We start from the raw sequence: 15,305 nt of genomic DNA, 5'->3' as shown, positions 1-15,305 counted from the left end.
CATATAATATAATGTGAAACTGATCCTTCCAGTATATGGGGAATATCATCACACTTTCTCACTTTCTGAAACAGTTTCCACAACATTCTATCAAATTTTGAAAACTAACTTTACAGCTACCACTGTGTCCCAGGGAACCTGATATTCCTGAAAGCTTCAGAAACGTTTCTACTCTACATTTACAATCGTAATACTGTTAGTCCTGATGATCTTTCTACTGAGTAACATCTTTTTAACATTCCCTGGTGCTTCTGCCTGTGTCCTAGGTGGGTTCCACGATGCTGGTGAGAGAATGATGTAATTAACTCATCTTTCATGAATAAGAATGTGCCCATAAACTGCAGCACAGACGACTAAAGGCCCTCGAGACAATAATTCCTCAAACTCTATTCTGCCCAATTCTTATCAAAAGCTTAGTTGCAAGATATTACATTTATAAAAGACTGCCTGAAGGACACACACAGTTCCTCCACCAACCCCGACCACGAGAGAGCAGAGGCCCAGGCTCATGCTGTTCTGACTCTTAATAGTGTCTCTTTCACTGAAATACACTTTGTATTCCTTGCAAAATGTGTGTATTTTATCATCCCATGGAAGGAAACTCAGGGACGATTTTTCCCAGGTCTCCCGAGAGACCGATTGCTTCTTCTGATAAATGGGTTTACTTTTATCTCAAGAAACTTTGTAACCAATGACATTTACCCCCTTTTCTTTGTCTTATAAGAAGCAAAGAACCAAATTTCTGGTCCATTCTTTTGCAAATACATAGGAGTAAGCAGTAAATTTAACCTAGCTTCGTATCATTTCCCCTTCACCCACTTCCTCATTCAGTTTTTGCCTCTAATGTATCATAAATACTCCTAAGCTATTTGAAGTCCTTCTGGAATGAGACAGGGAATTAAACAGTATTAACTGCAGGCACTGCGGGCTCTCACCATGATCCAAAAGGTGCTCTCAAGAAACGTGGTAAATTGAGCTGTAATAGGGGTAACTGGCTGTATGCCCTCAGGCAGGTTGCTTATTTCACCTCGCTGATTCATTTCCTCATCAAGTAAGTAGAAGGACTAAAGGTTCCAACAACTATAAAATTACATGGTAATCTCTGTCATCAGTCTCGGGGCCATATGATAAAATACATATTAGTCTTTCTCCTAAGGGACACTTTGTAAACCTCCTGGTTCTTTATACAGAGCCTTTAAGAATTTCTAAAATCTCTGGTGATGACTCAACGTCATAAACACAAATCTAACCTACGCTTGGCTTCAGTTTTATTTTTTCTTTCTTAACACCCACACATCTGGTTTGCAAAGTGAACCTATGCCTTGTTAAGCAATGGAAGAAAGTCCAATGCAATGCATTTATAGTCCATGAATGCAATTCCTTCCACAAAAACAAGCAATGTTTCTGAATTAACCCCATTACTTATCCTTGACTGGCAACTCCCACCTTTTAATAAATAGTACAATTTTAGACATTTTCTTATTATCATAATTATATCCTACTTTTCCCATTTTAAACCCTTTTTTCTTATATAAATATCAGAATAAAGAATTCAACATTTTTAAGTACCTTTTTCAAACAGCACATGTAAAGCTTTGCATCCAAGTTTCTGGATTTCATCATTGGCTGAAAATGTGCGCATGGCATCAAAAATTAACAAGAAAATATCATGTTCTTCCTCCAATATCAGCAAAGTGATTTTACCTATTTTGAAGAGAACAATATGCCCCAAGTAAATAGCTGCTTTAACATTTAATGTGTTAACACATTGTAAACTGATATTTCAACTAAAAAAAAAAAAATTTCATGTGTTAATTTTAACATGAAGACTCTGAATGATCTACGGACTTTTTGATAAACCACTTAATTGCCCCAGATGTTTGACCTATCAAGGGCTACGACCTTCCTAAATGAGATAAATTCTCAGTACGCTTTACTATAATTTTATGATTCTTAATCAATACCCTTAACCAAGACCTCCTGCCCCAAACTCCTGAAACATTTCTATCTGCCTCTTAGATAGCGCCGTGCATATTCCTCAGCCACCCCAGACCTAGCTTATTCTGCTCCCTATCTTCATTAATGATACCACCGTCCAATAGTTACCCAAGAAACTACAGAGCCATCATACTTCTGTTAGATTAAGTGGGGGCACCAGGCAGATAGGTGGGGGAGAGGGAGATGGTCCAGAAGATGGCAGGATGCTCACCTCCAGCATTAATGGATTTTACTTCTAATTGAGCACCAGCAAGAAACCTGTTAGAACCTGAAGCCGCAACCGTAGGGTAGAGAAGGACCTAATGGGACGTGACCCAGTGCTCACTGCAATATAATTAGCACTGCGGTTTAGGCCCCCCTATGAGTTATCCTGTGTGCATCATGGGGAAGGACATGCGCAAAGGGGACAAACCTGACTAAGCATTCCAGGGGCAGGAGCTGTCAATGAACCAAAAGACCACCTCTAAGCGAGGGTCTAAGAGAAACGGTCAAACAAAGACCATTGCTGTCCGGCCTTGGATCAGTCAGCCTCCCGTTCTTGGAGGTGTACTGTCCCTTTGCTAATAAATCCTTTAAAATCATTCACAATGCTCCTCCATCTCCCACCTGAATTCTCATCTTTCAGGTAAGACAAGAACGGGGGTCTTTTCCCTTCCCTTTTTGGGGTAACACTTCTTCCAACCTCCCTCTCTCATCTCATTCTCTGCCCAACCAAAGAATCAACTCATTACCAAGTCTTTCAAGTCTACCTTCTAAATATCTCAAAAATTCCTTTTGAACTAGGCCCCTCCTTCTCTATTGTGTTCTGGGACCATCATCTCTCATCTGGAATGCAAACGCAATTGCTTAATTGCTCTGCTTGGCCCACATCCCTACCTAACTCATTGGAATCCAGCATTATTTCTGAAACACAAATGTGATCCTGGAAATTCCTTGCTGAAATCTTCTGAGGCCTTCCCACACTCCTCAGTCTGAAGAACAAGACTCTTCACAGGCTGCACGGGTCTGAGCAGACTCACATCCCTCCATGCATTGCTGGCTCCAAACAAGCTAAACTCCCTGCTCATCACAAAACACTCCCTTCAGCATCCCTTTGCACTGCACTAGCTGTGTGGGGTGCCCTTGGCCTTCTCTACAGCAAATATACTCCTATCTTCGGTCAGGAAGTAACACAAACAGCAACCATTCTGTCAATAAAAACTGTAGTCCAGGAATAGGAGGGTGGAGGGTACAGCTCAGTGAAAGAGCACATGCCTAGCATGCATGAGGTCCTGGGTTCAATCCCCAGTACCTCCTTTAAATAAATAGATAAATAAACCTAATTACCCCCAAAAAAATTAATTAAATTTTTTTAAACTTCAGAATAAAGGAATAGGAGTGGTAGCAAACATTTATATAGCCATATAACGGGTCAGACGCACATTGAAGTGGTTCACTCCATCACGTGTGAACCCGTCACAGCACCATGAAGTAGGTGCAATCCTCATTTCAAAGATAAGAAAACTGAGGCACTGAAATGTTAAGTGGCCCGGCGACTTCGCCCAAAGTAGAATAAATAAAAGACAGAGATGGATTAAAATTTAAGCAGGTCACATTCATGCTCTTAACCCCTACAAATGAGCTTAGCTGCCGTCTTCTGTGTCCCTGTGATGGTTTCCTTCATATCTCTGTTATAGTAGTTGTCTCACTCAGTTGAAATCATTAACTGCTTTTTATCTCTTTGCCTGTGCTGATCAATTCTTTAGCCACTCATTGCATGCGGCAACTTAAAACTGAATTTTAAATTAATCTAAAGTAAGTAAAAATATTCGGTTTCTCACATTTCAAATGTTCAATACTTGCATGTGGCTACTGGCCGTGATTCTGAACATATACAACATTTCCTTTATTGCAAATGGACAGTGGTGCTGGACTGTGCATTTCCACGCCACGGACACTTTGCCACATCTGTTTAGAGAGTCCTCTGGCAGTCACAGCACATCAGAAAGCGCCCACTATTACATCAGCTCATGAGAAAGCCAAACAACAGAAATGACTCATCCATTAGCCTCTAAGAAGTATCTGAAATGAACTTTAAAACACATTGCCAACGTTCCTAAAAGCTCAAAATTCTGAATGTCACATGGAAGGTGTTAACTGGTCTTTTCAAGACATGTGTCAAATTTTCTGATGGCCTGCATGTTGCTAACCTCAATAGACTCCTGTGTTGGGAGATTTTTCAAGCTCGTAAACCCTCAGCTTCCTGTTCACTGTCCAAATGGAGAATAAATCCCATCCCACCCCACACACCTCCCCCACGAATGGCTCCCAAGGATGAGTTTAAAATAAATCATGGTTAAGGTTGCTCAGTGAGTCCCATTACAGATTTCAATAAAAGGCTCTGGTGAAGTGGCGGGTACCTCTGACCTTTCCAATCCCTCTTCCTTCCTCCTCTGATCTTCACCCTCTTCCTTCCTTTCTCTTTCCCCCACTGGGTCTTCATCACTTGGCAGGGCCAATGAGCGCAGTTAAAATCTTCCCCTACACATCCAGCCCCTCTCGTGCCGTCCTCCAAGGCCTCTGCAACTCTGCCTGTGCTGTTCTCTTGACCGAGAGCACCCTTCACACTCTGAAGGAGACCCTCCCTACCTTTAATCATTAGCTTCCCTGTGAGCAGCCTTTCTTCTCAGAACCTCACATCACAGCCAGCGTCTCTCACAGCGGTGATCACAACTACGGCACCAGAGTAACATGCTTTGTTTTCAGGTTCGTTATCTGCCAGGCAGACGTTTATTCGGGGAAAGAACCTGACATGTGAAATCAGACCCTGGTTCTCTGAGTAATCTGTGTCTCAGTATCCCTCATCTAGAAGACTGAGATAAAATACAGAACTCAAGGGATGTTTGGAGCATTAAGCTTTCAAACGCATGTGACGTATTTTACATGTGAAGCCTAGCACCTAGCAAGCACTCAAGTAATGCTATGTATTTTTAAAATATTACTCTTATGTCATACTCTGAAACATATTCTAAACATGTCAGAGATATAATGGCGAATAATACAGTAATAACAAGAACACATACGGCCAACAGACTAATGGGAATGGGAGATGTGGGACCAGATTTGGGGAGCAAAGCTGGGGACAGATCAGATTTGGGAGTAATATATTAGGTGATGTTTAAGGCCAAGATGTTTGGTGGGATTTTTGAGCTAAAAAGTGTAGAGAAAAGAGATAAGGAGAGAAAATAAAAAATGGAAACGTGCGGAATTTTGGAAATCATTGATATTATGGTATACTACTATACCTTAAAAGACATTACAACATACTTATTAAATGGTTTAAAATATTATTTTGAGTCAACATTAAAAATATATGTGTGTATATATTACCTGATGTTAGAAGGAGATCTACGGTCTTCAATCCAACCGTTGACAGGGTGACACTGGCATTATGAACTGTTAGCATTTTAAGAATCAGTCTGTCATAAAAACAAAAATCAAGATGAGGTGATTAGGATGAAATATCATACCTAGATGTTTGCTTTTTTAGATACTGCTTTTCACTCACCTCTGTTTTTATTCATCTCATTGTACTTCATTCCCTGTACTGAAGCTAGCATATTTTTTTCCTTCCTGTAAACCTGAGCCAGGCTTATGATAATTAACAGAGAATTATTATGAGTCTCAGAAGAAAAGCTGTAACTTTCTCCTCTAAATATTCATATTCAATTATTAACTTTTACACCCAATTCTATATTCAAAATAATATCAAGAGCTATATGTACCAAGAGATCAAGCCCATTTTACATGTGATATAAACTTGGGAATTGTATGTTACACATGTTGATGTAATAAAACAAGAGAGGTGTAATTAAAATGTTCATCTGTATATATAAATAACGAACCATTTGAATATGTAAATGATTGATTTTTACTATTTTTGAAAAAGAAATTTCTATTTCATGATAGAAAGTGAACCAAAACCTGACAGTGAATATATGTATGTTCACATATAACTGAAAAATTGTGCCCTACACTTGAGTTTGACACAACATTGTAAAATGTCTATAACGCAATAAAAAAATGTTAAAAAAAAAGTGAACCAAGTATTTCAATAGTATTCAATTAGTTCAAATTCATTCAGTTGGAGCCCCTGAGTTATCAATTCTAAAATATACAACCTTTAGCCTATTCCTACCCAGTGCTGTTTGGCTTTAAATTGTTAGGAGAAGACAGAGCCTGGTAGCATCCATGGCCTCATCTAGATCCAAGAAACTTGGCACGTGGCTTCTAGTTGGTGAGATGAGGGCAGAGGGTATAACTCAGTGGTAGAGCGCAAGCTTAGCATGCACAAGGTCCTGGGTTCAATCCCTAGTACTTCCATTTAAATAAATAAATAAACCTAATTACCTCCCCCTCAAAAAAGAAAAGTATTTAGTTGGTGAGGTGAGGAACTGACGGACCCCATCCTTTAACTCTCTGTCAGTTCACCTCCTACCTTAGCTGCCCCTACCTCTCCCTGCACCATCGCCACTACTCCTGACTTCACCAAACAAGAGATTTCTCCTTTAGTACTACAAGGCCTTTGATGGGGGGAAAGTCCTTGAATATATATGGAGATCAGTTTTACAATAAATTTTTGCTGAGAATGATCTAATGCACTCGCTCCACTGTAGAGAGCAGTGTGTATATCCTGTGCACACTACTTCTGGCCTGAAGGAGGTTGTAATAAATATCTGATGAACAGAGGATGAATGAGGAATGAGTGACCAAACAAATGAGTGAATGAGACTCTCTGTAAAAAACATTTATGTAATTTAATCTGAACATTTGGTTTGTATTAGAATATGACTAGATGAGTTTTTCAACACTCCCTAAAGTTACAGACTGGTCACCTTTGGGGATCTTGGAAATTCTCATCCAAACCAAGGGACACATAACATTACAATTACTAACTGCTGGTGTGTTTTGCCTAATTTCTTGTTAATGCTGTATTCTTTACTACTGACTCACAGAATTTCAGAGATTAGTTTGGAGACGAGAACATATATTAACAGTAAATTGTCTCTTTTCAAAGCATACTCTTTAGATGTTGGAAACTGAAGACAAACATATTTACCAAAGATGGAAAAATGTATAACCACCGATATGCTCACCTATGGACAAACAGCTCTTATTTGTCTAAATCTGCAGCCACAGTTGATACTAATAAACAATGCAAAGATGTAAAATTTATTTTTGCATTAATTATGTTTTTCTCAAGCAATATGTATTCATTTCTCTGTGGTAAAGAAGTCATATTGGGTATGAAGACCACGTAAAGTTGATGACAGGAGATTTTTTTTTCTTAAATGGCAAGAGACAAAGTTATCCAAAACGAATTTTCCTGGAACCACATTTTTCTTCAGAAAAATTTTGCTCAACTAATTATGGCTAAAGAAGTAGTCCCACTTAAGAAGTCATTATGTGGCAAACTGCAATAATATACCTTAGTAAGTAGCCAGCAAGACTGGGCTGCAGATGTGCTGAAAGATAATTTCCTGTTTTTTCCTTCATTTTGAAAGCTGTAGTTTAAGCTCATTAAAGATATATGCATGAATGCACGTAAATGTACTTTTTAAAGACAGTAAAACATAAACTTCTAAGTTCCTATTTACAGAACTAACAGTTTAGTTCCCATATTTTTGTTTTAAAGAACTAGTGGTTTGTATCAGTTCTACTATTAAAAAGCAAAAAAAAAAAATCTCTTCTTGGTTTGAATTCATAAGCAATCAACAATCTACAACTTAACCAATTGTATAACTGTATTATTATTTTATTAAAATAATAATAGCACCTGACATTTTACCTCAAATATTAGTTTTCTAATTCAATTAAGATAATATACTTCGGAGCTGACAGCCTTCTATAAATGTAAATCACTGATTCAAGGAAAACGATTTGTATTTTAAAGGATTTTTACCAGATTGGCTTGGATCGCAAATACAACGTTTAATCAAGGGAAGGGTCGTCATATATAGAGACAAATATTTAAAGCAGTTTGTTCTTACACATCTGTCATACTTACTGGTGAACCCCAAGAACTTCCCAATCGTTTCCAATATCCTGGGGTCCCATTAAGCTTTGCATTGTATTTGGACAGATTTCTATTAATTTGCATAAAAGTGACCAACCCACCTAAAAACAAGAAATGCAACATTTTTTAGAAGCATGCTAATGGAATATATTCAGTCAAAAAAACCCCTCTTCATTCTGTATAGAGTAGGTGGCAACATTATTTTTAAATAATTGAATTTCCATTCCAAATTGGAAATTAAATGTAACTCACTCTTCCTGATAAATTTTCCTCTTTAAATTTAAGGACTCTTCAATTCTTTCTACTATATTACAGAAGTACACTTGATACGCCCAGAAAAAGAAAAACCAAAGAAAATAGAAAATGCATACACATGTAGACCAAAGATGAATGAAAAAGTGCCCACATATGATGTGCAATAAATATCCATATAACATGAAACCTGAAAGCAAGATTCACTGTCAGCTAGAATTACTCAGGGAAGAATACATCACAGAAAAGGCAGGATGTTAGCCAGACTTCAAAAGAATGACACATTTGGTCACTCTAAATAGGGAAGTGATACCTTCTCAAACTGATGTGAAGAAGGAAAAGTAAGATGCTCTATGGTGAGGAGGCTGCTGGGGAGGGGGCCACTGTTAAATGAGACTGGATGTGTGGGTGGAGCTGAGTGATACAGAGAGTTGAATGGCAAAGTGAGAAATTTCTACACCTCCAACAAGGAACGATGGCACAAGTTTCCTACTTGGTTACAGGAATAAACAAGGGGTCTTTAATAAGATAAAAGCAATTACACAAGATCTCTTTACAATATTGCTCCTAGATCTTTTTTGGATGGAGCATGAATTGCTTCACTCTGTCACTACTTCCTCTTATGCAATTTCAAATTCCTTGAAAGGGAAGCAATTTCCGACAGCTATTTTTGCCTATATTTAAGTAGGCCACCCTCTTCCACGTAAGCTCAACAGATATTTGACAATCCAGCTGTCATAGAAACTGGCTATTTTTGTGCTGTCATAAAATACATAGAGACTTTTTCCCAAGTTTTTTTTTTTTTTAAGTAACATTTGGAATGGTATCTGGTAGGAAATAAATCATAAATCACATAGGTTGCTATATGCATCTCGGTACCAGCGTGGCTACCCGAGGAGAAAACCTGTTCCGTTTTGGTTGGTGAAACAGCAATGTCAGTAATTGCTTTGCAAAAAGATTGAGGCAACTGATTAAATAAAATCCCTGGCAGCAAAACAGAGGTAACAATTGATCCATTAACGTACTCAATTAAAAGCCTATCTTTCAAAGAGAGAAGGTTCCCATTCTGCCCAGTTGTAATACAATTCAACTGGTAGTTTCACTTTATTAGAATGATTCCATAAACTCAAGCATCTAATTAACGCACAATGGTGAAGAGGTTAAGGGTTAAGGAAAATTTTAGTCACGTGGATATATTTCACTTACTTCAAAGGCTGAAACGTTGTGGATAGAGACGTAACATAAGACTGAAGACACAGAGAAATGATCAGAGGACCGGCAGCAAAAGAAATGTGTAACACAGCTAGCCTACCAATTCTCTGAAAACTGTCATTTATCAAGGAGAATTAATAAAATATGAAAAGACATTGAAAATAAAAATTCACTCTGGAATACCACATTAAGTGAATTTGGAGAACAAACCTTAATGTTTACTTCTGAAGTGTAATTTACCATAACCCCTAAAATTCATCATTAAGAGCTTTTAATTCAGCACTTCCAACTGATTCAACATATAAAGCATTAAAGAATATCTGTACTAATTATACCAGTAATATGAAGAAATCTGAAGAAAAAAAAAACTCATTCTTTTGAGTGTAGTATTAAAACATCAGTAGAGAGACCCCACTGTACATCCCTTTGATAAGACCAGTGATCATTTAAACTGGTAACGTCATTGTGGGGATCATGGCCACAGTATTTGTCCCAAACCATTGCACTTTTTACTTGTGCAAAAAGCTTGTGAATTCAGCAGCTAATCTATGATGGAAAGAGATTTAGAAGGTGTGTGAAGAACTGAGTCTTGACTCTGTCACTAGCTTCGTGATCTTACTGAGCAATTTACACTGAGGAAAAAAATATTCAGTGAGATTTCTAAGAGGGCAGTGAGATTCCAGCGAGAATCAAATGATATGAGACACATAATGCCCTTTGCAGATTAATATGCTAATGGTGCTGAAACTAATAATTCTATCCCATTAAGTTACCAAATCAAAAGACAATTCTTTATTTGCTTATATACTTTGTCTCTGGTACCCACTGGGCAAGGATACTAACTGACAGTCATAACTACTCCAAACAAACATGTCCAGGCTTGGGCAGTGTCCAAAAGGAAGAATTAGGTGGTGGGTATGTTCCAAGCTCCCCTGGATTCTCACATCTAGCGCTGCCTCCCCTAGACCCTGCAGATCAAAGCCCACTCAGGGCCCAAATGTTCTGAGTTGCATCCGGTAGAGAAGACTCAACCAAGAACAGAACACAAGGAACGGAGGCTGCCAGACAAGGCACCGTTGAACTCAAAGCAGAGGCCAAATAAGAAGGCGTGATGTGGGTGGGGAACAGCGAGCAATATAGGCCACTGCTAAAAAGTGACTCATATTTCATGGGCAAAATTCAGCCATGGAGTGCTAAAAAGAAGTGTCTTTAACATGTCTCCATCTTTTCATGATTCTATTTGCTAACAGCCTGAAAATCATAGCCAGATGGGAAATATTTCAGTTGAAGAAAAATTTAAATATCCCTTTATCTGAGATGTAAAAATCTTCATATAAAAGAAGCTAACTATATGGTTCACCCAGACTAGACATAGCTGGACACAGAGTTGAGCAGAAGGTAGATTTAGAGATCAGATAATTCTTAACAGCTGTCTAGCCTCTCAAGTAGATATTTAGAAACACTGCACTTCGATAAAGTTCAAAGTTCAATTTTCTTTCCCTCCAGGACCTAACATGCAAATGAAAAAACCAATTTCAGTTCTCCAAATCTCAAAATCTACAAAGTAAGTTAACCTCAGACAGTAATTTTGCTTTGAGTGTAAATCCTTAATTATCATCTTAAGGCTCCTTTTAAAATATATCTAAGATATTTAACAAATGTCTGGGTTTCCTATCGTGCAGACTCTAAAAGTTCCACGTTTACATTCATTTAATATGAAAACAGTTGAGAAGTCTGAATCTAAACTTAGACAGGAATCATTAAACATCACTTTCTTCGGATAATACAAGGCATACGACAACTGAAGAAGGTTACGAATCTATCTTCAGTCCTGGGTTTAAATCCCAGGGCTTCCATTAAAAAAAAAAAAGAAAAGAAAAAAGAAATTTGTCTTCAATTAAAAAAAACAAATAAATAAAACAAAAATAAAAACGTGAACCTATGAGAGTTTGCCAGTAACTTCATTTTATTAATTTAATTATGATTAGTTCTATTACCGTTCATAATTCCTCTTTCCCAAACTACTCACAACAATGTCATCTCTAGGACATGCTGTACATTGGGAAGATTCTTGGAATAATTTTATGTAAACAGTGATGAACTCATCTGACCCCTAACAGAACCAAACCTCAACCGACCCCTTCTTCTTCCCCTCCCATCTCCATCCCTACTCTGTCGGTCAACTGTATAAGTTACTTACTTCCTAAAGACAATTAGGGAGCACACAGTCGGCCCGTTTACACAGTTAACACTTGATAATGATTTGACAATGCTTCCATCTTAAAATCAGAGTCAGCGGTTTGTCAAGCCAAATCTCAGAAATACCTCAGAACCCGGGTTATATAATAATGACAGAAAAACATCTATTTCCAAAGACAAAGGGGAACGGGCGAAATGAAAACAACTCTACCTGCTGCACGCTAGCGACTCTCATATACGAGTCCAAGACGATCAACAGAGGCACGTGGACATTTTTGTCTTGAAATAACTTGGAGGCTGGAAAAGAAGGGGGTTAGGGAAAAGAAGCAAAGTCACGATTCATGGCACCCCCTTTTTAAGTCTGAAAAGGTGGGAGAAAGCAAAAGAAGTGACTAAGACCTTCCTTAAATTGTCAGCTTCTTTCTGCCCTAAGCAGTAAAGAGTTTGTGGCTTCTCAAAGAGTCCAGCTTGGTGCAGCCACAAAGTTTGGAGGGAGAAAGTTTGTTTTAAAAAAAACAAAAGGCAAGGGGAGAAGGATGGGCAGCGGGGAAAGGGACAGTTTCCTTGCAGACCATTACCGTAGTCGGCATAAGTGAGCACCAGCATATCCTCCAGGATTTGGACCAGCGTCTCTATCTGTTTTCCTTCCTGGACATTGTTCAGCCTGACTATCAACTTCTTCAGAGTTTCCTCGTCCTCCTCCTCCTCGCAGCCCTGGCAGCTGCCACTGGCCATGACAGACGCTGCTCCAAACCTGCACCAAGGCCGCGGCTCCGGGAAGGGTGGGAGCGCAGCTCCCCGCCCGCGGCCGGCGCGCCCCGTCCGCACGCACGCCCGCCCGCGCGCTCGGGGGAAGGCGGCGGCTCCCCGCCCCGCGCCGCCCCGACCCCGCCCTCTCCCGTCGGCCCTCCCCCTCCCCAACCCAGCCCCCCCACCTCCCCCGCCAAAAAAAAAAACAACGATGCGGCGCCGCGCAGAACGCCGAGGGGCTGCCGGGACGCCAGGCCGTGGTGACCGTGGCCGTGGCCCCCGCGCGGCCTCCCGGGACCGGATCCCACTCGACGCGGGAAGAAACTGACCCAGCGGACTCCGCCGAGCGCCCGGGCCCCCGGCCCTGCAGCGGCCGCGGGGGCGCAGCCCGGCCGCCCGGCGCGACTCGCCGGCCTGGGCCCCTGTAGCCCCGCGCCAGGTCTGGAAAAGAGGAAGACGGAAAACAAAAGCCACCGCCTATCTCCAGATCTAAGAATAGATAGCGGGGAGTTGGGAAAGACGCCGCCGCCCACCTGGCCCCTTTTAGGAAAACATTGTTTTTAGAGTTCCCCCTATAGGGAGATGCCTAACCCCCCCCCCATCACCGACAAAGGATGGAGAGAGATTTTAGCAACCCAGTGAAATGCTTTTCTGTGGTTGTTCTGGCTGTCTGTGGGAGAGGAAATAATAAAATTTTCCCTGTCAGTTATCTATACAATCTCTGTTGGCCAAAAAGGCCACTAAAATTAACTTTTGAAAGTTTGTGTTGCACTCCGTGTGATCCTGAAAATGAGGGCACATCGAAAAGTAATCGGTTCTCAGCTCAATGAAAACTAAAGGAGAAACACAAGGTAAATGAAATGAAAAGGTGAAAGCAGAAAAGATGAGAAATACAAACGTAAACATTGTTCCCTTCAAAATTACTTAAGTGTTTAAAAAAAAAAGTACCATAAAAATGCTTTTTTCAGGAAGAGAAACCTAAACGAGACAAGGCTGGACAAAGATGATCTATTGCCTTCAGAGGATTCGTCCTGGGGTAGGGAGTGGGGTCATTCACAAAGGAGAAGATAGGACTGGAAGTTAGTACTTCACAATTTTAGATCCTTTGTTTTCACTTCTGTTACCCAATTCTGATGACAGTTCTGAAACCGACCAGACAGCTACTTATCCTTCCTTTGCTGATGAGGAAATGGAGATTTAGCAATTAAGAAAAGAGCATTGCTGGAGTCACACAAATGGGAAGTTGAGAGTCAGGACTTAGATGCAGGTAGATCTCCTAACCCCAAACTGAAGGCTCTTTGCAGTCGACCACTTTAATCAAGATGAGCTAGGCTTCCTTAATACTGTAGATCAGTTAAGACTGGAAATTCAAATTCAATCTGGATACTGTGAATATGTTTTGTTGTCATAAAGACTTTTTCTCTTCTACAGACACATGCTCGGATGTTCACATTTGAAATGACAGAAGTAATCCAGTGGTGGAGAAAGGCGTGGTGGAATACTTGGAAGTACAGAGGAAACGATACCAACTTTTTTTTTTAAAGGATTTTTTTTCATTTTGGGAGGGGGCAGTAATTAGGTTTATTTATTCATCTATTTATTTTTAACGGAGGATTGGGGATTGAACCCAGGACCTGGTGCATGCTAGGCACCAGTTAAGAGGGAGCTATACCCTCCCACCGATACTAAATTTGAACTGATAGCTCTTGACCAATAAGTGATGGGTTCATGTATTGTACTATTTTCTCTGTATAAAATTTCCCATATTAAACAGTCAAAACAAAACAAAGATCTTTTAACCTTGTCATTTTTACCATACCTGAAGTGTATCTTCTCCTAATTGAACTTGTTTCAGCATCTGACTAACCAGTCAATATTTCAAACATCCTAGGAATGCTCCCTTTCAAGCCACCTTTCCCTTTGCTCTGCATCAGTTTCTCCTACCCAGTTTATCAGATTATTAATTTGTAATATATACATATATGTATATATATACATAACTCCCTCCCAAAGAAAAATAAATCTAAAAATGTGTCTCCTCTGTTCCTCTATTCATTCAGTTCATTCATCCATTTATTGCCTTTTTATTGCCCACTGTATATCAGCATTCTAGGGGTACGTTGTGTGGGGACATGAATTCTCTGCTGGGAGTTTTTTCCCAAACTACTGCAATGGTAAGGCAAAGTATCTTCTTAGCTTTCAAAAATATTTAATCAATTGACTAAAGTCCCAAGACTTCAGATAGTTAATAAGACTGAAAAAGAAAAGCTCCAAGCATAAAGTCATGGTTAAGTGTTTAGTGGAGAATGAAAAGGTTCTGGAATATTTGACTAACTTTCTGGGAAGAAAAAATAAAACAGACGTTGCCAGTTACAGCCAATTACCAAAACAAATTCCAGATGGATTAAAAAGGTACATGAAAATAACTGAAAAGAAATTATAGATTAATAGTTATTTAATCTGGGTATGGGGAAACATAAAAACTAAGAAAGAGACTATAGAAGATCGATATACGTAACTCCATAAAAATTCACATTTTCTGGAGTCAAAGAAAAGAACATAAATGAAACTAAAAAGCAAAAGACAAACTGAAAAAAAAAATTTGCAATTCATCTGACAAAAACAATTAGCCTTAATATTTTAAAATTTCCTACAAGGGGGAGGGTATAGCTCAAGTGGTAGAGGGCATTCTTAGCATGCACAAAGTCCTGGGTTCAATCCCCAGCACCTCCTCTAAAAATAAATAAGTAAATAAACTTAATTACCTCCCCCCCCAAAAGAAACAAACAAACAAATAATTAAATAAAAGTTCCTACAAATCACTGGGGGAAAGAGACAC

At 39.4% G+C, this 15,305-nt stretch overlaps 1 protein-coding gene across 3 annotated transcripts in view; it reads right to left on the bottom strand.

The window, feature by feature from the left end:
- The window catches only part of LRRK2 (leucine rich repeat kinase 2), a 135,444-nt gene extending 122,903 nt beyond the window's left edge, over positions 1 to 12,541 (bottom strand). For 2 of the 3 annotated variants that reach the window (XM_010980302.3, XM_031462747.2), the window contains exons 1-5: positions 12,295 to 12,541; positions 11,928 to 12,013; positions 8,045 to 8,154; positions 5,368 to 5,456; positions 1,570 to 1,704 (exon numbers count right to left, since the gene is read on the bottom strand). In XM_010980302.3, the coding sequence (XP_010978604.3) occupies positions 1,570 to 1,704; positions 5,368 to 5,456; positions 8,045 to 8,154; positions 11,928 to 12,013; positions 12,295 to 12,451 (577 nt within the window). In that variant the 5' untranslated portion in view covers positions 12,452 to 12,541. The remainder of the gene's footprint in view (positions 1 to 1,569; positions 1,705 to 5,367; positions 5,457 to 8,044; positions 8,155 to 11,927; positions 12,014 to 12,294) is intronic. The other variant, XM_064491772.1, reaches the window with a different exon arrangement.
- Positions 12,542 to 15,305: the final 2,764 nt, after the last annotated feature.

Source organism: Camelus dromedarius, chromosome 11 (genome assembly GCF_036321535.1).
Source record: "Camelus dromedarius isolate mCamDro1 chromosome 11, mCamDro1.pat, whole genome shotgun sequence".
Lineage (NCBI taxonomy): Eukaryota > Metazoa > Chordata > Mammalia > Artiodactyla > Camelidae > Camelus > Camelus dromedarius.
This window is presented reverse-complemented; position numbering and strand designations above follow the sequence as displayed.